At 40.1% G+C, this 21,685-nt stretch overlaps 2 protein-coding genes across 3 annotated transcripts; one reads left to right on the top strand and one right to left on the bottom strand.

The window, feature by feature from the left end:
* The first annotated feature begins 1,580 nt into the window (after positions 1 to 1,580).
* On the top strand, positions 1,581 to 15,613 carry TRMT10B (tRNA methyltransferase 10B). Of its 2 annotated transcripts, none has more exons than XM_063457252.1 (8): positions 1,581 to 1,881; positions 2,880 to 2,994; positions 3,473 to 3,600; positions 6,065 to 6,149; positions 8,314 to 8,349; positions 11,738 to 11,805; positions 13,502 to 13,625; positions 15,438 to 15,613. In XM_063457252.1, exons 1-8 carry the CDS (start codon positions 1,669 to 1,671, stop codon positions 15,542 to 15,544), a joined length of 876 nt encoding a protein of 291 aa, XP_063313322.1. In that variant the 5' UTR covers positions 1,581 to 1,668; the 3' UTR covers positions 15,545 to 15,613. The 2 variants fall into 2 exon arrangements, with proteins under 2 accessions (XP_063313322.1, XP_063313320.1); XM_063457250.1 differs by having other exon boundaries at positions 6,065 to 6,217; positions 8,271 to 8,349.
* Positions 15,614 to 18,097: 2,484 nt separating this feature from the next.
* Positions 18,098 to 21,685, bottom strand: EXOSC3 (exosome component 3). Its single transcript, XM_063457249.1, has 4 exons — positions 21,417 to 21,685; positions 20,259 to 20,408; positions 19,422 to 19,573; positions 18,098 to 18,713 (listed from the first exon to the last, which is right to left on the bottom strand). Exons 1-4 carry the CDS (start codon positions 21,657 to 21,659, stop codon positions 18,509 to 18,511), a joined length of 750 nt encoding a protein of 249 aa, XP_063313319.1. The 5' UTR covers positions 21,660 to 21,685; the 3' UTR covers positions 18,098 to 18,508.

The following is a 21,685-nucleotide window of genomic DNA, read 5'->3' as shown; positions in this document are numbered from 1 at the left end:
GGAGGAGCGACCTGCAGACAGTGCAGACAGAGGTGGAGGAGGTACGGCATAAAATCAATAGCCTGGAAACAAGGGAAGCCTCCAGGGAGGAACAGATCCAGACCTCAAACCGAGACATACAAGACCTTGCCTCACAGGTAAAACAAATTAGACGCACAATCACCACAATGGAGGTCAGACACCGGCGACGAAACTTACGCCTTAGAGGCATCCCAGAAGAGATCAGCACTGCACAGCTCCTACCCTATACTCACACCCTCCTGACAGCCATGGGAATAACAGATGCACAAAACCTACCTTTGATCACCTCGGCGTTTAGGGTGAGGAAGTCCGCTGCAGCGCCCACCGCGGCACCCAGAGACGTTATTGTGCTGACTCGGGATATCTCCGTTAGAACTGCCGTAATGTCTAAGTCCAGAGAACTAGGAACAACATTGATCGAAGGCCACAGGGTAGCCATATACCCAGACACACCATTCTCCGTACTTGTGGAGAAAAGACAACTAGCACCTGTAGCCAAGACACTAAGGGACGCCAATATCAGGTACCGCTGGGGCATAGAGGGGTCCCTCCTCACAGAAGTTGAGGGAGAGAGATACGAGCTCACCTCAGAGGACGACCTGGAAAACTTCCTGCAAAAAGCTGGTTTGACATGCATGCCGCAGCAAAAGACACCACCTCCCACCGTGAATAGAGTGCACCAAGAGAGAACCATCGGAACATGGCACAGCGCACCACCCAGCAGCACCATAAAGAGATTGACTCCACTTCCCAAGGCTGCTAACTCAAGAACCAACAAGTAGCGGAGACCACGCAGAGTCGGACTGAGCACAAAGACCCTTTAAAGGACACTACTACTACTCAATGGTATACGGGACTTGTCTTTATAGTGTAACTAGTTGGCTATCTAAGACTGATCAAGTATGGCCAGAGTTCCCTATTGTTTTACTTGCTTTATTTGTTTTGCTTGCTTTACCTGATGCCTACAATATACCCATTATGACATAAATATGTACACGTTGTACACTTAAACGAATATAATGGAACAGATGTATATGTTATTCTAAATCGAATAAAATACAAATTTAAAAAAAAAAACTCCAGACACCATACCATCTTCAACTAAATTAAGTTGTTATGGTGCCTAAACTGTCCCTTAATAACCCTCTTTCCTTGCTAAAAGGGGACAATAGCTGCATCACACACCACCCTTGGGGAGGATCTGCAGGATGTTCCTGCTGTAGAGCATAATGTAAGCAGCCGGTGTTCTATCAGCAGCGCGCCCCCTACTGGATCGCTTCGGCTTTACAACAACTCAACAGGCAATCCCTCTTTGAAAGTGTACTGTATACGACTTTCATTTGTAAGGGGACCCCTTTCAAACAAAACGTAACAGAAATGCATCCGTCACGTTTTCCATGCACGTATGGTATGACGAAGGCAAAGACCACTCATCAATGCTCGCATACAGTGGGCATCCATTCCAGGGACAAAGATGGCCGCCACTACACTTCGAACGTAGATTTTCTGCTGCGTCCCTAAGAGATGACGTTAAAGGATGAGCTCCTAACATGACATGCTTGCTGCTGTTCTGCATTGAATCCCATTGATGGTGATTGCTGTCAGTGTTTGAAAGCCATACCGGTTTTCTCAGGTGCAGTTATCGCGATGGCACAAATGAACATGACATGCAGAGAACACTATGCTCTTACTGAAGAGAATGTCCAACCAGATAGAGAACAATTGCATGATGAAACTAATAATGCAAACTGTATTCTGGAAAATGGGGAACCATTATTAGAAATCCTTACCACTCTTCAGATTGACTCAGATGGTGACTGCTCTTCTTCATCCACAAAGGAAAATGGCATCTGGTGCTCAGTAAGTACTTATTAAGGATGGGATGAGAGGTCTAAAACATTGCATCCTGGATTACCTATAAGTGGTCTGATTCCCCTGCTGACAGTTCTCTAGTTTGCTATGAACTGATAATCAACTTACTGTGTTCAGTGGTATCTCAAACAAAAGCAAGAGACTATTTAATATGTAAAATAGACCTTTCCACAAAAGCATCATGTGAGATAGAATAGTCTGAAAATGCAGTCCTTTCATACTGTTCTGTTAAAACTTGCCTGTGTTTTCCATACTATTAGGTGGTGGCCTTGTAGTGTCTGTCTTTTTTTTGTCGACAAATTCTAATAAAGCATAATAAAATTCCAGTAAGGTTCAACAAATAAAATGAATAAACTACTCTCACTAATCCCAGCCAGCAGATTGTCTGTACTGTAGATAGAAATTGACTCTGTAGTCCTAATCAAACATATGACCTCTCATATGTAGTTTATATATTCATGTTGTATAGTGAAAGCACCATATGTTGTTTGCCTTTTATAGGACGGGTAGCTAGGTCTGCTATGTTAAAATATATTAACATACCGTCCCCTTCTTTACTTACAATTTCCCTTCAGTTTATCACTTTTCCGACTCTGAGAAACTGATATCTTTTTATCTTTTTTTTTTTTTGTAATATTTTTTTTTTCCCTTTTTATTTATTTTTAATTATTTTAAAATTGTCTATTTTATCTGTATCTTTAAAATATTTCTAATCTGACCATTGTAAAAGCTAAATTTCTTTGAGGGATGGTGGGGGTGGAAATGTATTTTCATGTTTGTCCTCCAGAACTTCACATAATGGTTCAGTATTGCAATTGTATTTATGACTGCTGAAATAACAGCCAGGCTTTACTTATTTACTTCTGCTGATTGAGTAATCTCCTTTACATTACGTTCACTAGTTACAGTTGCATTGTCCGCACTTTTTCAAAAAGTATAATGAAACAAGAAACCTGATTGCAAACACACTTGTTTATTTCTTTCAGAAAAATGCTTTAAGAAAAAAAAGACATTGGGAGAAAATAGTTGCAGCAAAAAAGAGCAAGAGGAAGTTGGAGAAGGAGAAAAAAAAAGCTAAACAAGCTGAAAATTCAAATGCAGGTATTTGAATTTAAGAGGCATTTTTCTTTTTTGCATTTGGTTATTTTTTTTTTTAATTCTCCCTCTCGAATTCCAAAGTGACATGTCCATTACTTGGTATATTCATGGTGCAGGGGAGTAGTAAAAGAAGAATACTCTCTCTCATGTCAGTCAGCTGTTCCTGAGAGCTTCACCTGCCAGGAACATGTGTCACTGCCCACTCGATCTGTCATACATTATCTAATGCTTGCACAGTAAGATGCCTGTTCCCATTGGGCAGTGACACATGTTGAGAAATAGCAGAATGTGAATGCGAAGATTCACCCATAGTTCCTTGTCAAAATCAAATGTTGGCAAAGTTTAGAAAAAAAGTGTAGAATTTATTTCATATATATCTTACTGTGAATGGACTTTTCATTTCATAAAAAAAAGAAAAGTGATGGCTTTAAAACTTTTAGTTGGCTTAGTGATTTTAGTAATGTTTGATTTGTTTTCTCAGGAACCAATCCTCAGCAGCACAGCAAACGGTTTTTGAAAGCCATAACTAAGGAACGTGTCTTGGGAGCCAAGGATTCAGGTCCAAGACTTTGTGTGGACTTGAGCATGACCATGCACATGAGCAGAAAGGTACAACACAAGCCACTGACTGTCGGTGCATACTAATCCATTTCTGCTATGACATTCTATGTGGAAGGTTTTATATGCAAAGTTAATATTTTATGGATAAGTGGCTTTATAACTCTTCTGTTATAAAGATACAGCCTTTTGCTGTTCAGTTATGGACACAAATTTACATTTCATGATAATTGCTGAGCAAGATGTGAGCTTTCTAGTTACTATTGCCAAATATGCAGTTCATTTGTTTGGTTTATTGTATCTAAAGTTTAAACAGTAATTTTATTTTGTATGGTAATGTATAATATATTCAAAACTACATGTGATGGAACTTTAACAGTATCAATACTATCCTGATTAATTTATGAAATCAAACAACACAGAACATAACAATTAAAACCACAAAGAGCAAACTGATCATTTAATCCAGGCTTCCCCAAACTCCGGCCCTCCAGATGTTGCTGAACTAAAACTCCCATGATTCTCAGCCCATCTATTTCATTCATAGAATCATGAGTTGTAGTTTAGTAACATCTGGAGGGCCAGAGTTTAGGGAAGCCTGATTTAATCAATAGCTGATTTGTAATTTGAAGACTACAAGGTATTGTGTGTCTTAGTACACTCTCCACTCAACAATATCTGCAAGACATGTGAATTAATGTTTTATTAAAAATCGTATGCAACCTGATCACCCATTGGTGTATGCCATATATACAGTGTAATCTGTGTATATCTGCTTATTTAAAAGTTGTTTGAGGGATAGGTATATTTTACCATACATATGGGAGACATTGAAGTGTAAATAGTGGCCCATTAAACAGACAGTTTTATATTTTGAATGAATATTACTAATTTTATTTTTATTCATCCTGTGATTTTATTAAGCATAGTGGAATAATCTTTGGGGTGTTCTCTCTGTAGACTGACTGTAAAAGGCTTCTACCATGATACAACTCCATGCTTGATTTTGTTAGCATTTATTTTGGATATATTAAATTAAAATCATCATTGGCATATGTTAGTCCTGCATTTATATACCACCTATAATTAGGCCCAATTATCTGTGGTATCCTAGGTATGTTGACACGCTTCACTGGCTTTCTCCTAAACATACAAGAAGAAGAAATGTCAGTCAACCTTTTTTACTTAAACGTCTGCTCATATATATCTATAAGTCTAGGGAAAGATTTTGCACCAGAATTCCTTTTTAAGGGACACTCTAAGCACCAGAGCCATTGCAGCTTAACCCCTTAAGGACCAAGCTTCTGGAATAAAAGGGAATCATGACATGTCACACATGTCATGTGTCCTTAAGGGGTTAAAGGGACACTCCAGGCACCCAGACCACTTCTGCTCATTGGAGTGGTCTGGGTGCCAACTCCCACTACTCCCAACCCTGCAAGTGTAATTATTGCAGTTTTTTATAAACTGCAATAATTACCTTGCAGGGGTAACTCCACCTCTAGTGTCTGTCTATTAGACAGCCACTAGAGGTCACTTCCTGGTTTGTAGCAAGGATTTTCCTTGCTAGAGCGTCGCTGGACGTCCTCACGCTGTGTGAGGACCTCCAGCGTCGCTCAAATCCCCATAGGAAAGCATTGAAATTCGTTTCCTATGAGGAGCGCTAATGCGCATGCGCGGCATTGCCGCCCATGCGCATTACGTCTCCTCGGCCGGTGGGCGGGATCAGTCTCGCCCACCGGCCGACGGAATCACAGGGAGGAGCGGCGCGGAGGAGGAGGCGGCGACGAGGGACATCGCCGCTGCCTCAGGTAAGTGACTGAAGGGGTTTTCACCCCTTCAGTAACTGGAGATTGGTGGGTGGGAGGGAGAGGGACCCTCCCACGGATTGTTTTCCTGGCACTGGAGTTTCCCTTTAATGAAGTTTTTCTTGGGCAAAAAGATTGACTTTTCTGAGACTCAGGCAGCCACTAGAGGGCCTTTCTTGTTGCTGCCCTGCAAAGTTGGCAGAACCAATGTTCATCTCCACGCTCTGTATGGAGATGTTAAACGCTAGAGATGCATTGATTCAAAGTACATCTATGAGGAGATGCTGATTGCTGAAAATGTGCACTATTCCCCCCCTGCCCACCCTAAAAAATAAATACATTATTCCCTCTGATTAACTCAGCCAGAGGAAGAGTGGCCACATGGATGGTCCAGAGCTTTGGGGGAAATAAGGGAAGTAAAATACTTTATTTCAACTTCTTTGGGTATGTCGATATCTAACTAGCTAGTATAACACTCTAGCGTTAGGAATACAAGTTTGTATTCTGAACGCTAAGGTTTCTTTAATTGTTTGGTTGCCTTAATTGTTTGGTTGCCAGGTCAGTTAAGGATTATACCTGCATTTTACTTAGCAGTCTGTTATGTCTCATTGATTTTTAGAATGAACTATCCATGTGTGATGCTTTGCAGTTTTTTTTTTTTTTTGTTTGTTTTTTTTTTGTAATTTAATTTTCTTCCTGTAATGTAGGAAATAAGTCGACTTGCAGCTCAAATTAGAAGGCTCTACGGGTCAAACAAGAAAGCTGCAAAACCATTTTGGCTTTACCTGACAGGTTTTGTAGAACACAGTCTTTTATATGATGAATGTGTGCGAATGAATGACGGCTTTATCAATTACCTTGTAAGTTGAGCTTCTTACATAGTACATTTGAATCATAATCCCTATGTTTCTTGTGCCTTGACGTGCCATATCCTAATTCACGTATTCTATACTAAGTACCATAACTTGCTTAACTTTTATGGTGCAAAGAGTCTACAGGCCCTGTACACTTTTTAAGCTGTTTAACAAAAATCAGTTCTCTCCTAGTGCCTATATCCCAGCCCCTCATACATAACTCTGCTGAAGTGCAAATACACTTTTCCATAGCAATCAAATTGGGGATAGCAATAAAAGCACTTGGGTAACTTTCCTTCTGACTTATCATTGTTATGTAAAGTTGGCAGAGTTAATGCGCAAGTCCATTTCTACAGCCAAAAAGTTGTCATATCGTAGGCTCCAGAAGAGCCCCGTTTTTTTGTCCTTGTCTTTCCTCCTCCTAATACTGATCCTCCTCTTTCGCTCTCCCTTCAAGTTTGTGGTACCCACATCAGTCCATCCTTGCAAGCGCGCTGTCTTGGCGTCATACTTGATTCTGGCCTCACCTTTGAGCGTCACATCCAGCATGTTGCCAAATCCTGTAGATTCCATCTTAAAAACATAGCCCGCATCCGCCCCTTTCTTGCACCAGATACTACCAAGGAGCTTGTCCATGCTCTAATAATTTCCCGCATGGATTATTGTAACCCTCTCCTGATTGGTCTTCCCAAAAGCCGTACTGCACCGCTACAGTCCGTAATGAACGCTGCTGCCAGACTGATTTTCCTCTCTAGTCGTTTCTCTCACACCTCACCCCTCCGCCAGTCCTTACATTGGCTTCCTGTATGCTATAGGAGTCAATTCAAGGTAATAATTCACACCTATAAAGCACTGAACAACTCTAGCCCCTCTTATATCTCCTCACAGATCCATAGGTATGTCCCTTCTCGGTCTCTCCGCTCTGCCCGTGACCACCTCCTGTCCGTTGTCCGCACCCGTACGGCCAACTCACGCTTGCAGTACTTCTCGAGGGCGGCTCCCTTCCTATGGAATAGTCTGCCTACCGCCATCAGACTCTCCCCTAGTATTGCATCTTTTAAGAAGTGCCTTAAAACCCATCTCTTTAGGAAAGCTTATGGCCTCCAAGACTAACCTCTACCTCACATACCTGTCTCTTGCCCTCTCCTAAAGGGCAGCCCACCTTATTTGACTGCAAATTCCTGTCCTAATGTGTTTTACACCCCACCTCCTATAGAATGCAAGCTCGATTGAGCAGGGTCCTCTTCAACCTATTGTTCCTGTAAGTTTATTTGTAATTGTCCTATTTATAGTTAAATCCCCTCTCATAATAGTGTAAAGCGCTACGGAATCTGTTGGCGCTATATAAATGGCAAGAATAATAATAATAAAGGGTATTGCTCCAAAACTTTGCACCATAAATGCTTCAATGTGCTTAGTGCCCCTATATATTGCACACTAGGTTAGAACACTCTGCTGTTACTTACTGATGCTACATAAATGTGGCAGATGACTAGCACTGTTAAATGCTTAAATCCAGTGGTGTTTTTTAAAAAACAAAACAAAAAAACACTATTTTTGGTTGTAGTGAGCCATACAGGCCTGGTCCCCCACGCCAAGGCCAAATTTTCCCTGCAGCCCAATCCTTCTTCTGGTGATGTCAGTCCTCTTCAATGCAAGGGGAGGGGTGTCCAGAAGGAAGGACTGATCGGTGAATTTGAAGGGGGTATGCTGCTATTGGTTGTCTGTCCCCAGTATGCTGTGTGTGCTGACGACAGACTACCACCGTGCACATAATTAACATTAGCCAGACTCGAACTATGCGATGTTGCCAGAGGCGAAATTACACCTCTGGCATCAAATGGCTTTAACTCTCTATGTGCGGTGCTCCTTACTGAAATGTTGAAAATACAGACTCCAATCACCACTTCAAATCATTGGTATTGTCATGGTAGCTTGGAATTGTGATAACTGCATTAAGGACTTGCTTTGAAACTGCTATTTTCTGCATGACTAAACTGCTTACTTTTGGTAGATTGTATTATACATAGTAATGCATGTGTCCATTCTTTCCCCTAAGATTAATAAAACAGAAAATTGTTTTCTTGACGTATTCCCATTAGAGAAAATAATCTACCTCACGCCAGATTCAGACAATGGTAAGTTCATAATTTATGCATCTTTTTTTCAAGTCTAATATCTAGTAGAAACATAGAAATATAGAATGTGATAGCAGATAAGAACCATTCGGCCAATCTAGTCTGCCCAATTTTTTAAAATACTTTCATTAGTCCCTGGCCTTATCTTATTGCTAGGATAGCCTTATGCATATCCCACACATGTTTAAACTCCTTCACTGTGTTAACCTCTACCACTTCAGCTGGAAGGCTATTCCATGCATCCACTACCCTCTCAGTAAAGTAATACTTCCAGATATTATTTTTAAACCTTTGCACCTCTAATTTAAGACTATGACCTCTTGTGGTAGTTTTTCTTCTTTTAAATATAGTCTCCTCCTTTACTGTGTTGATTCCCTTTATGTATTTAAATGTGTCTATCATATCCCCCCTGTCTTGTCTTTCCTCCAAGCTATAAATGATCCTTTTAACCTTTCCTGGTGAGTTTTATCCTGCAATCCATGAACCAGTTTAGTAGCCCTTCTCTGAACTCTCTCTAAGGTATCAATATCCTTCTGGAGATACGGTCTCCAGTACTGCGTACAATACTCCAAGTAAGGTTTCACCAGTGTTCTGCACAATGGCATGAGCACTTCCCTCTTTATATTGCTAATACCTCTCCCTATACAAGCAAGAATTCTGCTAGCATTTCCTGCTGCTCTATTACATTGTCTGCCTACCTTTAAGTCATCAGAAATAATCACTCCTAAATCCCTTTCTTCAGATGTTGAGGTTAGGACTCTATCAAATATTCTGTACTCTGCCCTTGGATTTTTACATCCAAGATGCATTATCTTGCAATTAGCCACATTAAATGTCAGTTGCCACAACTCTGACCATTTCTCTAGTTTACCTAAATCATTTGCCATTTGGCTTATCCCTCCTGGAACATCAACCCTGTTACATATCTTAGTATAATCAGCAAAAAGACATACCTTACCATCAAGACCTTCTGCAATATCACTAATAAAAACATTAAAGAGAATGGGTCCAAGTACAGATCCCTGAGGTACCCCACTGGTGACAAGCCCATGCTTCGAATATACTACATTGACTACAACCCTCTGTTGCCTGTCACTCAGCCACTGCCTTACCCATTCAACAATATTGGAATCCAAGCTTAAAGATTGCAGTTTATTGATAAGCCTTCTATGTTCAACAGTATCAAAAGCCTTAATGATGTGTGTGCAAATTTCAATCCACTTTATTAGGGATCACAGGATAAACAAATGTTTTAGTCTAATACGCTGACCCTTTTTCAAGCATTAAAGGGACACTATATCACCAGAACAACTACAGCATAATGTAGTTGTTTTGATGAGTATAATAGAGAAAATGCCCTGTAGGCATTTTCATGCAAACACTGCCTTTTCATGGAAAAGGCAGTGTTTACATTGCCCCCTAGTGACACCTCTAAGTGGCCACTCCTCAGATGGCCACACTGTGCAGCACTGCCATTCAGCGTCTCCACGCTCTGCATGGAGAAACTGAATTTTCCTCCTAGATATGCATCTCTATGAGGAGGTGCTGATTGGCCATGCCAGCATTTGGCCCTGCCTCCTTGCTGATTACAGCCAATCCAATGCTTTCCTGATCGAAAAGTGTTGGATTGGCTAAAAATCATAAATTCTGATGTCCGCAAGGAGGCGGATTGTGAGCATTGCCAGCGCTGGTGGACCCGTGCTGCAGTGGAAATAAGGTAAGTTTTAATCCCTTTTAAGGGGGAGGCAAACCACCTAAATGTTAGTTTTAAAACTATAGTGTCAGGAATAAATGTTTGTGTTCCTGATCCTATAGTGTTCCTTTAAATATAAATTAAGGTTATTGTACTGGGCTAAAACATTGCAGTGACGTTGCAAGGTAATGTTGCAAGTTAAAATCACTTTTGGTTAAGTGTACATATTCGGCAAGGGTTGGGGGGCTCAAGTAATTTAGTTTGAAGAGTGTGTCTGTTTTGTTTTTGTTTTCCATTTTATTTTTTTTGTCATTTTATCAAAAGTGCACATTTTAAAAGAAATTAATACTTTTCTAAATGAAACTTGTTCTAACCCCCACTGGCTGTCAGTCAGTTACTTCCTGGCTGTTTAGCTTAGTGTAGCTAAACGTAAGAGGCAGGTAATTGCTAAGAGAACTTGACTTGTAAACAGTGGTGGAACATGTGGAGTCAGAAAGATTGTGAGTGCCCAAGAGACGGCCAGCCATCTTAGGTCAGCACAAGGACAGCCCAGCGCAAGCAGAGTTAGTTCTAGGTCTATATGTACATGGCAAGAGGTGCTGTAGACAAGCAGCAAGGGAGCTCTTCATGCACAGCTCCCTTGCCTGTCCTGTGGTAGTGCCAGGATTTTGCAAGCTGTTTTTAGATACTTCAATGAAATAGTGCATAATTAAATGTATGAATGTTTTATTGGTCATTATATCTACTAACAGTTTTTTGGTGTTTAATTTGGAAAGTGGATTATCCCATTAGATTTGAAATTCACTTTAAAGGGACTCTCCAGTGCCATGAAAACATATGTTTTCCTGGCACTGCAGGACCCTGCAGAGTCCCTCTCCCTTCCACCCTCCATCCCATGTTGCTTAAGGGGTTAAAACCCCTTCAGCCACTTACCTGAATCCACCGCCGATGTCCCTCGGCGTTGGGTCAGGCTCCCCCACATTCCTCCCCCGCTGACTAAGGAGACCTAATGTGCATGCGCGGCAATGGCCGTGCACGTGCATTAGACCTCCCCATAGGAAAGCATTATTCAATGCTTTTACTATGGGGATTCCGGCAATGCTGGAGGTCCTCATGCATAGCATGAGGATGTCCAGTGTTGTTTACAATGCTTTTCCTGTTCTACGAACACAGAAGTCCCTTTAGTGGCTGTCTGATAGACAGCCACTAGAGGAGAACTTAACCCTGCAAAGTAATTATTGCAGTATATAAAAACTGCAATAATTACACTTGCAGGGTTAAGGGTGGTGGGAGTTAGCACCCATACCACACCAATGAAGTGGTCTGGGTGCGTGGAGTGTCCCTTTAAGTTCACGTGTAGTTCCTGAGATTTCTCACTTAAGTAAATAACCCTAATGTTTAGTTGCAGAGTTTTTGTGATCCATAGTGTCAACTCACACTGTAAATGACCGTTGCCATATATTGCAGAGAATATGACCTTTTGGTAAATCTAATTGCTTCAGTGTTCAAACTGTGGCTGTAATAAATTATATTTGAAGACATGCACTTGTCAGACTTGTAAATAGGTCTTAAAGCTGTTTTACTGTAATTGTAAGCAAAATCACAGGTCAGTGTTTCAGTTCTTGTATCAGACTTTTAGTATTTACAGATGATAGGCTGACATGCAAGTCAGTGTTTTCTCCCTTTTTGTCACAGCTCTTAAAGATATTGACCCTCAGAAGGTTTATGTGCTTGGTGGATTGGTGGATGAAAGTATACAGAAGGTGAATATAAAAAATTACATTTTGCACAATGTTACATTACCATTTTTGTTTTTCAGATATATTTCATTTATGGGGTGTTTCTTACTTACATTTAATTGAGGGTAAAATTGATTGCCATACTCCTTTTTTATGTTTAGATAAAGCTTCTCAGCTCAGTTCTAATCTATAACCCAGAGACAGTTTAACAAAGTATAATCCTTCAAAATATGATGATTTTGGAAGATAATCTGGAGCATATTGTGACTCTTATTACCCCATGAGTCACACGTCCTCGGCAGCCTACCTGGACCATTGAGGCTGTTAAACTTGTAAACATTGTGCTAATCCTGTCAATATCTGCAACTTAATTTGTTTCTTTGCTCTTGCGGTTTGATAGACCTCACTGGCAGAGCTCAAAATGTCTTAAATGTTTATTAATCTGCAATTTCATTAAAGGGACACTATAGTCACCTGAACAACTTTAGCTTAATGAAGCAGTTTTGGTGTATAGAACATGCCCCTGCAGCCTCACTGCTCAATCCTCTGCCATTTAGGAGTTAAATCCCTTTGTTTATGAACCCTAGTCACACCTTCCTTCATGTGACTTGCACAGCCTTCCATAAACACTTCCTGTAAAGAGCGCCCTATTTAGGCTTTCTTTATTGCAAGTTCTGTTTCATTAAGATTTTCTTATCCCCTGCTATGCTAATAGCTTGCTAGACCCTGCAAGAGCCTCCTGTATGTGATTAAAGTTCAATTTACAGATTGAGATACAATTATTTAAGGTAAATTACATCTGTTTGAAAGTGAAACCTGTGTTTTGTTTTCATGCAGGCTCTGTCAATCATAGCCAGGGGAGGTGTGGCTAGGGCTGCATAAACAGAAACAAAGTGATTTAACTCCTAAATGACAGGGAATGATCTATACACTAAAACTGCTTTATTTAGCTAAAGTAATTTAGGTGACTATAGTGTTCCTTTAATGGATAGTACTGTATTGTATTGCCAAAAACAAAATGCAGGGAAGAGATTTAAAACCAGACCTAAACCAGGAATTTGTGGATATAGTTTATGCAAAGATAGGCTGATTGAAACAAAAAATCTTTGAGCTATTTTGGCCTAAAATTTGCAGTTCATCTGTGCCCAAATTGTCAACTGGTCAGAGTCTCAGTGCTGTACTTTCAGTAGTCAACCTGTGCTAATGTTGAGTACTATAAAGAGGTTTTGTGTAACCTGTGAAGCTGTTTAGGAAATGTAGTTAGTGGGCAGCCTCCAACTGATTTTCATAATATATACAGATTTCCTTTAAAAGATTATTGTTGTGGTTATGGTGCCAGAAGTGCACTGGGGCCTCCCATCATGAAAGTACTCAAATTACAATTTTGACTTCTTATCTAGGGGTTTGCTGAGTGAGTACTTTTTCCTGCCTCCTCTCAGCCAGAAGTTCCTGCTAGTTGCTTCCATTAGCTCTGAGTCGAGACCTACAGTGCAGGATCTGACCATCAGCTGGTCACTCGCAGCTAAACCCTGCACTTCTGGGATTAACGCCATTATAAAAGCTTCTGACTGAGGAAAGGCAGAGAATGACAGCCCTAGGTAAATAATCAAATCGTTACTAAATGGGGGCACGAGAACACTCTTGGCACCATAACCACAACAGTACTGTTATGTTAGTGTAATGTTTGAACATTTAACAGGTTTTGTTGTTTCTCCTATAGAAATTGACATATCATAAAGCTAGAGAAAATGGCTTGCAGACTGCCCGACTGCCAATACCAGAATATATGGTTAAGAACGTTAATCTGAAAAACTTCCATTCTGAGATACTAGCAATCAATCAAGGTAAAAATTTGTGTTTGCACTCTTTGTAGTAAGTTGCAAAGAGCGTTTAAACTACTTTAGAAATGTTGTGCTTTATTAATAAAGAGCACAGTTATAAACACATGTGTATTTGTGATAATAATCCTGATTTTGAGTAACCAGAGAACGTAAACTGTTAATGGGGTAGCTAAGAGTAGATCTCTATCATCTGCTGAATTCAGTCGTTTAATCCTTAGGTATTAAAAGGACCACTATAGGCACCCAGACCACTTCAGCTTAATGAGGTGGTCTGGGTGCCAGGTCCAGCTAGGGTTAACCCTTTTTTATATAAACATATCAGTTTCAGAGAAACTGCTATGTTTATATTCGGGTTAATCCAGCCTCTAGTGGCTGTCTCATTGACAGCCGCTAGAGGGCTTGCGTGCTTCTCACTGTGAAAATCACAGTGAGAAGACGCCAGTGTCCATAGGAAAGCATTTACAATGCTTTCCTGAGACCAGCTGAATGCGCGCGTGGCTCCTGCCGCGCATGCAGCCGAGGAGGAGAGTCCCCCGCCCGGCGCTGGAAAAAGAGGTAAGTTTAACCCCTTCCCTTCCTCTCCATCCAGCCCGGCGGGAGTGGGACCCTGAGGGTGGGGGCACCCTAAGGGCACTATAGTGCCAGGAAAACGAGTGTTTTCCTGGCACTATAGTGGTCCTTTAACCCCTTAAGGACCAAACTTCTGGAATAAAAGGGAATCATGACATGTCACACATGTCATGTGTCCTTAAGGGGTTAAAGGCTATTGTAGAAGTAGTTAGATGGCCATCTTAAAGGGACACTATAGTAAGCAGAACTACAGCTTAAAAAGCTGTTCTGGTGCGTATAACATGTCCCTGCAGGCATTTTAATGTAAACACTGCCTTTTCAGGGAAAAAGCAGCGTTTACTGCATAGGAACAACTTTAGTGGCTGTCTCTCAAGACAACCATAGAGGTGATTCCTGGGTCAATGCTGCACCTACGTTCATAATCTCCACGCTCTGCATGGAGGCGCTAAATTTTCCTCTATAGAACTGGTTTGATCTAGTGCATATCTGAGAAGATGCCGATTGGCGCAGCATAGTGTTTTGACGTGCATGTGCAATACCATCCCAAATACTTTATTATGGGAAAGCATTGGTTTGGCTGAGATCATCAATTTGACTGGCGTGGGAAAAGGTAAACTTACCTTTTTACTACAAAGAGGGAACCAAGGGACTTGTTATCACAATAGAGTTAGAAATGTATGTTTGTGTTCTTGACACTATAGTGTTCCTTTAAACTAACTTTGCTATGGAAAAAATTTCAATCCGGTTTTATTTAGCTATTTCATGTGTATGTATGCCAGCACGCTCAGGTAAACTATGAAACTTCCACATATGGTTAGTACCTGAATTAACAATTACAGTGTTCTTGAGTCATGTCTAACATGTCTTTAAGCTCCCAGATTGTTTTATCATTCAATTACATCAAAACATTTAACACTTGCCAAGCAACTTATCAAATCATAAACTAATTTCCTAACAAAGATAATCGAGCTGGCCATCAATTCTGGATACCTGTGATCAATAGTTTTGCATTAAAGGACTTCTATAAGCAGAGACACATCTTCCAGCCTATTGCAAGTTACCGCTGGGATGTTAGATGGCTTCTGATTCTTCTACATCTGTATAGGTATATAGATCAGGCAGATTTCATAATGCCCTGTTTGCTATATGCATGCCACTCTGCTAAATGCTACACAATTATGTTTAGGCTGTAAACAGTTCAAATACAACATGCATATTTAAACAAACACATTTTCAATTTCACAGTATTTGATGTGTTGGCCACATATCTAGAGACCCAAAGCTGGCCAGATGCATTGAAAGCGGGAGTTCCACCTGGAAAAGGCTTTTTTCTTCGCGATTCTGTCAAATAGGACAAACATCTAATGTGCTTATTTATTTCTGCTTAGAGTGTGATGTGTTTTTACTTTATCCTTAAGTTATTCAACAACTGTATTAAAACATTCAAAAAGGAAAAAAAATGCATCTGTTTAATTTCTTTCAAATACATAGTGGATAGTGCCTTGCCTTCTTTACTCTCTGCCACTGGTCTATGAGGAAGATTTTAACAGACAACTGGTGGTAGGTTAAGAGCATCACCTGACACTCTTGCCTGATCACTGATCAGCCATTGAGAGAAACATGCAACCCCTGAAGGTAAGATTGCACCAAATACTGCTATAACAAATTCATTGAGCTGAAGTTATAGGGATTGGAGTGTTCCATTAGGGGAATATATTCAGGAACTGGTTTTAAACATCTTTAATAATTAATATGGTTTTATGAAATAGAGCATGTTAAAGGGAAATTCCAGTGCCAGGAAAACGATCCGTTTTCCTGGCACTGAAGGGTCCCTCTCCCTCCCACCCACCAATCCCTGGTTACTCGCCGCTGTCTCCTCCTCCGCGACGCTCCTCCCTGTTCTTCCGTCGGCCGGTGGGCGAGACTGATCCAATTCTATGAAAAGCATTGGATTAAACGATAACCCAACAAAGTAATGCCATCATCTGGCACTTAAAAGGTCGGTCTACCACTACAGCCCGGTTTGTAAATATGTTTACTCTAGATTACAATGTAATGAGAAAATATAATAAACTAATGAAACAAGTTGAAGGATAAAGTGGTGTCAAATAATGTTCCAATCAACATGTGATATAGTCACTCAAACACACACTTAACGGAGCACTATAGTGGCAGGAAAACAAACTTTTTCCTGGCACTATAGGGTCATTAGGCCCCCCTTCCTGCTGAGCTGAAGGGGGTAAAAACCCCTTCAGCCACTTGCCTTTTTCAAGCGCCGGGCTCTCTCTGTGCTGGGAAACTCTTGACCCCCTGCCGACGTCAGATCCGCATGGGTTGCGCACGCGCATTCAAACAGCCCATATGAAAGCATTACTCAATGCTTTCCTATGGACGTCCAGTGTCTTCTCACTGATTTTCACAGTGAGAATCACAGAAGCGCCTCTAGCGGCTGTCAGTGAGACAGCCACTAGAGGCTGGATTAAAATTAACCCTCAGTGAAACAGTTTCTCTGAAACTGCTGTTTTCAGCTGCAGGGTTAAAACTAGAGGGACCTGGCACCCAGACCACTGCATTGAGCTTAAGTGGTCCTTTAAGTGAACAAACCAACACCTTTTTGGTGAGAGAACACACAAAATGGTATTGCCATGCTATTGGATACAATATTGGACAAGTAACGGAACCTCTTCCAGCAGGCTCAGACTTAAAAGGGACACTATAGTCACCTGAACAACTTCAGCTTAATGATGTTGTTCAGGTGAGAACTATAGCTCCCTGCAGCCTCATGTAAACACTATATTTTCTGAGAAAATACAGTGTTTACATTGAAACCTAGGAACACCTCCAGTTGCAGTCACTCAGAGTGAACCAGAGGGACTTATGAGTTGATGGAGGCATAATATGCCTCCATCCACTCAAATCTGCTGTGCACGAGCATCCTGTGATTCAGTATCTCTTCTCACTGCATGCAGACACTGAACTTTCCTCATAGAGATTCATTGATTCAATTCCTCTCTATGAGGAGATGCTGATTGGCCAGGGCTGTGTTTGAATCATGCTGGCTTTGCCCCTGATCTGCCTCTGTCAGTCTCAGCCAATCCTATGGGGAAGCACTGTGATTGGATCAGGCTATCACATGTCAGCAGACTGCTTGTTTTTCCTGAGTCTAACAGCATGCAGATTTACAGCTTCGGGCTTGAATACAGTAAGATTTGTACTATATTTATGGAGGCATGAGGGGCCCAGGGGGGCTAGATGGTCATGTTAACACTATAGTGTCAGGAATACATGTAGTTGCACTGATGACTATAGTGTCCCTTTAAAGCCATCTAAGTAAACACTCCAAAGGATATGTTGCCACTGGTGCCTGACTTTATCAAAAATCCCCTTTAGAACGTATTAAATAAGCATTAAAATGGTAGAGTTAAACACTATTTGCTCAAGAAATAAATAAGATCTAGTAGCTACAAAGTAGTTATAGCACAGTGAACACAAACGCATTTTGACAAGAATGTCTATCAAAGTGTATAATGTACCTCCGTGAAATGTGCTTTTATATCTGCCAGACTTTGCAGACTTTATCTACTGGATTTTATTTCTTAAGCAAATAGTGTTTGTCTTCTCCCATTTTTAATGCTTATTTAATACATTTTAAAGGGGATTTGGTATGTATTTTGCATTAAGACAAAGTCTGGAACCAGTGGCAACATATCCTTTGAAGTGTTTAATTAGAAGTATGATCATGCTGGTAGAGGCTCAGCTACATGTCCAATATTGTATCCAAGAGTTTGGTAATACCATTTTGTGTGTGTGATCTAACCAAACATTTGTTATTGATGATAAAATATACCTCTGTCAATATTGTTGGAGTTGTAATATATATATATATCAGTACCAAGCAATGATAAAAAAAAAAATAGGATTTTATAAAACACTGTTACAATCCATATTTTAAAAGAAACAGAACTGAGCAAATGTAAACACGGTTGTTCTGAATGCAACAAACTGAAATCCAAAGTGCTGAATTTAGAGAAAAATGGCCAAGCAGTAACTTTAGCTAAAATTGAGAATTTTGACATGCAGATTTGAATTCTCTACATTTTGGAGCTTAATGACTAACATTGGTCAAGTTTTTCTAAATGCTTTCTCCAAGAAAAGGTATAATTGTCAGGTGGATAGAACAACAATGAAAATCATATAGGCTGCAAGGATTTTTAAAAGAACAGGCAAAATCAGCTAGTCATTTCCTGGCCGAGAACATGAATAGCACTTTTGTTCTGAATTAAGATTGATAAAATTAGGTCTGTACATAGACTCATTTACATGCCGTCAGCAAATTGTGCAAATACATGCTTCCTCTGTGCAGCTGTTAAGTATTCACAAGCCTCTAGTAAATTAGCAATAATTAATGTCTGTTGGGTGGTTTTCGCCTTTGTCCATATCCTACCATTCATCCCAATAACTATTTCCAATGGGTAAACATTCATTAGCTCCTGAATAATGTCGTTCTGTGGTGTTAGCAACCTGTAAAAAAAAAAAAAAAAAAAAAAAAAAGTTAAATACAATTATTTCATCTTTGCCTTTCACACAAAATTAATTTTTACTCTTACTGGTATTTTCTTTTTCCAAAATCCCAGAAGAGGATAGTTTAGTGGTGGTGTAAGACTATACATTGGAATTTTTTTTTTTTTTAAACTGTTGACTAGTACTTTATATCTTTACCGCAATCCCCGCAATTAAAGTGAAGAGCTACAACAAATTATTGCCTAGCTGTGGACCTGTGTCAATTATTAACCATAAGGACATTCCTGTGTGGATTTTCCACTCATTCTACAATGCGTTTTATTTTCCCTGGCTTTTGTATGGTTTCTTCAAACATGTGGTGGTTTCTTTTTACAATGCTAGTTGCCTGGAGTGTTTTGACTTTTTCCACAATTGATGTCATTTAGCACTGCACAAAGTATACAGATGTATTCAGAATCCCATAGCTCACAGCTAACATTTTCTAACTCCATGATCATAACTTGGCTATTTCATTAGTGTTCGTGAATAAACCTGCATGTAATTTGTGGAGAACTACTACACCACGGTCAATTATTTATCACCATGCCATTAATCACATTTACATATACTCCAGCCACTAGACTGTATGGGGTAATTATGGTCTAATATACACTGTAAGCATTATGTAGATTCCTCTAATACTTAAATGAGAAAAAAAAATGTATTTACTTTCTTACTAGACCCAACGACACTTTAAACATGAATCCATCTTGTCCAAAAACACCCATTCCATTTGCTTTTCCAGAACTGTCTATGCAGGCCAATTCTGGCTCCATGTCTTTATTTGCAACAATGAACTGTCCATAAACAAGATCTCCAACCTACAAAGCAAAATGATAGTATTATAATTAAACTGTATACACTCATTCATGGTTATTTACTAAAGTGAAAGATTAAAGTTAATGTCTAATTTAAGTTGGCTGGGACACAAGCAATGCTGACCTTACCTCAGTAGCAGAGCTACTGGCTGTAGAGGAGGTGGCGGGCGCTCTGTAGTCCCCAGGTACTTTGACAAATCATTCTTAGACTGTTTGACTACAGTAAAACAGGCTATAGTGCTTGGAGTATTCTTTTAAAAGTTCATTTTTATTTTTTTTCCATATCGCATTTAAAGTGAAAGTCAGAACATTCTATTTAAAGTGATACTATAGTGCCAGGAATACAATGTTGCCTGCCTCTCCCTCGCGCCTTGCCCACCCCCCACAAGTCTTTACTTGACACTCTGATGTGTTTCTTGGTGAAAGGCTACTTTGTACCTTGCTGCACTGTCAATGGAGAACAAGGTAATGAGAGAGAGAAAAGTCTACAGCAGATTAAAACTTAAAGGACGAGGACAGGACTAGAGCACAGAGCTAGAAAAGGAAATGAAGGGCCGATGACCGCGAGTGAGAGAAGAACAGAGCATTACTTACTTTGCTGCACCATTTGTTCAATTTTATATGGGGAAAATATTTAACAAGAATTTCAATTTGAAGTATGACTGCAGTCCTCTAAAAATAAACCTACCTTTACGTTTGGTCTGTTTTTTTTAGTTGCACCTTCAAATGCCATGAAAGACAACGAAGCTTGCTCACTAGCTCCAATGTCCAGCTTGAATACATCTCCAGATTTCACAGTTACAATGCCAATGACATGGTCACCCTTCACGGGTACATACTAAAAAAAAAAAAAAGAATTACAAAATTAATTTGATAGAATAAATTCTTAAAATGTTCAGCTCCTAAAGGAACACTATAGTGTTAGGAATACATATTAGTACTCCTAATGTCACAGTGCTCTAGTCACAGTTTAGGTGACAAGGCCAGTGCTGCCATTAAATTAAAAACAAATATACACAGATAAATGTTGATAATCTAAGCCATTTCAATGTTTTGCCATATAAATTCATTGTCTTCTGATACCATCTGACAAATACCAGTTTTTCATTCTACTGGTTTATGGAATTTCCAGCACAAGAGAAGTGTCAAACTGAACAATTTGACAGATTACCTCGGGAGAGTGCCCACAGACTCTAATACCATTATTACTACTGCATGCTATCGTGATTATGGTGCCTAGTGTGTCCTTGTAAGTATTTTTTTTTTTTTTTAATTAAAATAAAACTATTACTCTAACTCTTAAAATGGGTTGTATTCACTCATCGTCCTGGTCAAGTAATATCCTCAATGTCAAAGCATTTCAGGGAGATTGAGAAAGACCCATGACTGTGTATGAAGAGGAAAATCATACCATTAGAGCACTGCTCATTGGCATTTTTCCACTTTAGATTTACATTATATATATATATATAAAAATAACATTGTACTTTCAGGTTAGGATTAGTGTTATTATAAGTATTATGGATTGTAGTGGTTAATTGGTTAGGATTAGTGTAGATAGAGATTGTGTAGTGAGTAAGGGTAATCTATACATTATTGCATAGTGTAGGGATTAACGTTAGTGATGGTGTTGAGGTAATGTAGGTAGTGTGATTAGATTATATAGGTGTTACTATTAAGTGATAAATGAGACACACAAAGTGTAACAAAGTAATCTCTCAGGCTTCTGTCGTTCCTATTACAGAACATGGGTCGGAATGTTAGATTTTGAAACCTGACGGTAGCTGTGCACACACCCAGTACATGCCAGTTCTTCCCGGTATATAATTAGTGGTAGGATATGTACCCTTTTCTGCTGAGAGTCCACCCAGTAGACGGAAGGCTCCTTGTGTCTCAGCAGCCCACACTTGCTGACCTGTAGATCGTCACCCCGCCTCAGGAGTCCGGGGCCACACACCACCTTAACCCTGGCAACTTGGGGGGCCCCGGACAAGGATAGAGGGGCATCCTGAGACTGGCCAGGGAGCAGCAGAACATCTCCAGGCAGCACAACCTGGCCGATAGCCTCCTCCATCCGCATGGCACACATGGTGCTCTCAGGGATGTCTCCAAACA

Source organism: Pelobates fuscus, chromosome 5, assembly GCF_036172605.1.
Source record: "Pelobates fuscus isolate aPelFus1 chromosome 5, aPelFus1.pri, whole genome shotgun sequence".
NCBI classification, from domain to species: domain Eukaryota; kingdom Metazoa; phylum Chordata; class Amphibia; order Anura; family Pelobatidae; genus Pelobates; species Pelobates fuscus.
This window is presented reverse-complemented; position numbering and strand designations above follow the sequence as displayed.

Bases quoted from the DNA above. Each gene is read 5' to 3' on its own strand.
- EXOSC3 (XM_063457249.1), bottom strand. From the start codon at position 21,659: ATGTGTGCCATGCGGATGGAGGAGGCTATCGGCCAGGTTGTGCTGCCT. The intron at 20,409-21,416 runs GTACATATCCTA...TTTTTTTTTTAG, and splicing joins TGGACTCTCAGCAGAAAAGG to TATGTACCCGTGAAGGGTGA. The intron at 19,574-20,258 runs GTAGGTTTATTT...TTTGCTTTGTAG, and splicing joins AAAACAGACCAAACGTAAAG to GTTGGAGATCTTGTTTATGG.
- TRMT10B (XM_063457250.1), top strand. From the start codon at position 1,669: ATGGCACAAATGAACATGACATGCAGAGAACACTATGCTCTTACTGAA. The intron at 1,882-2,879 runs GTAAGTACTTAT...TATTTCTTTCAG, and splicing joins AAAATGGCATCTGGTGCTCA to AAAAATGCTTTAAGAAAAAA. The intron at 8,350-11,737 runs GTAAGTTCATAA...TTTTTGTCACAG, and splicing joins CACGCCAGATTCAGACAATG to CTCTTAAAGATATTGACCCT.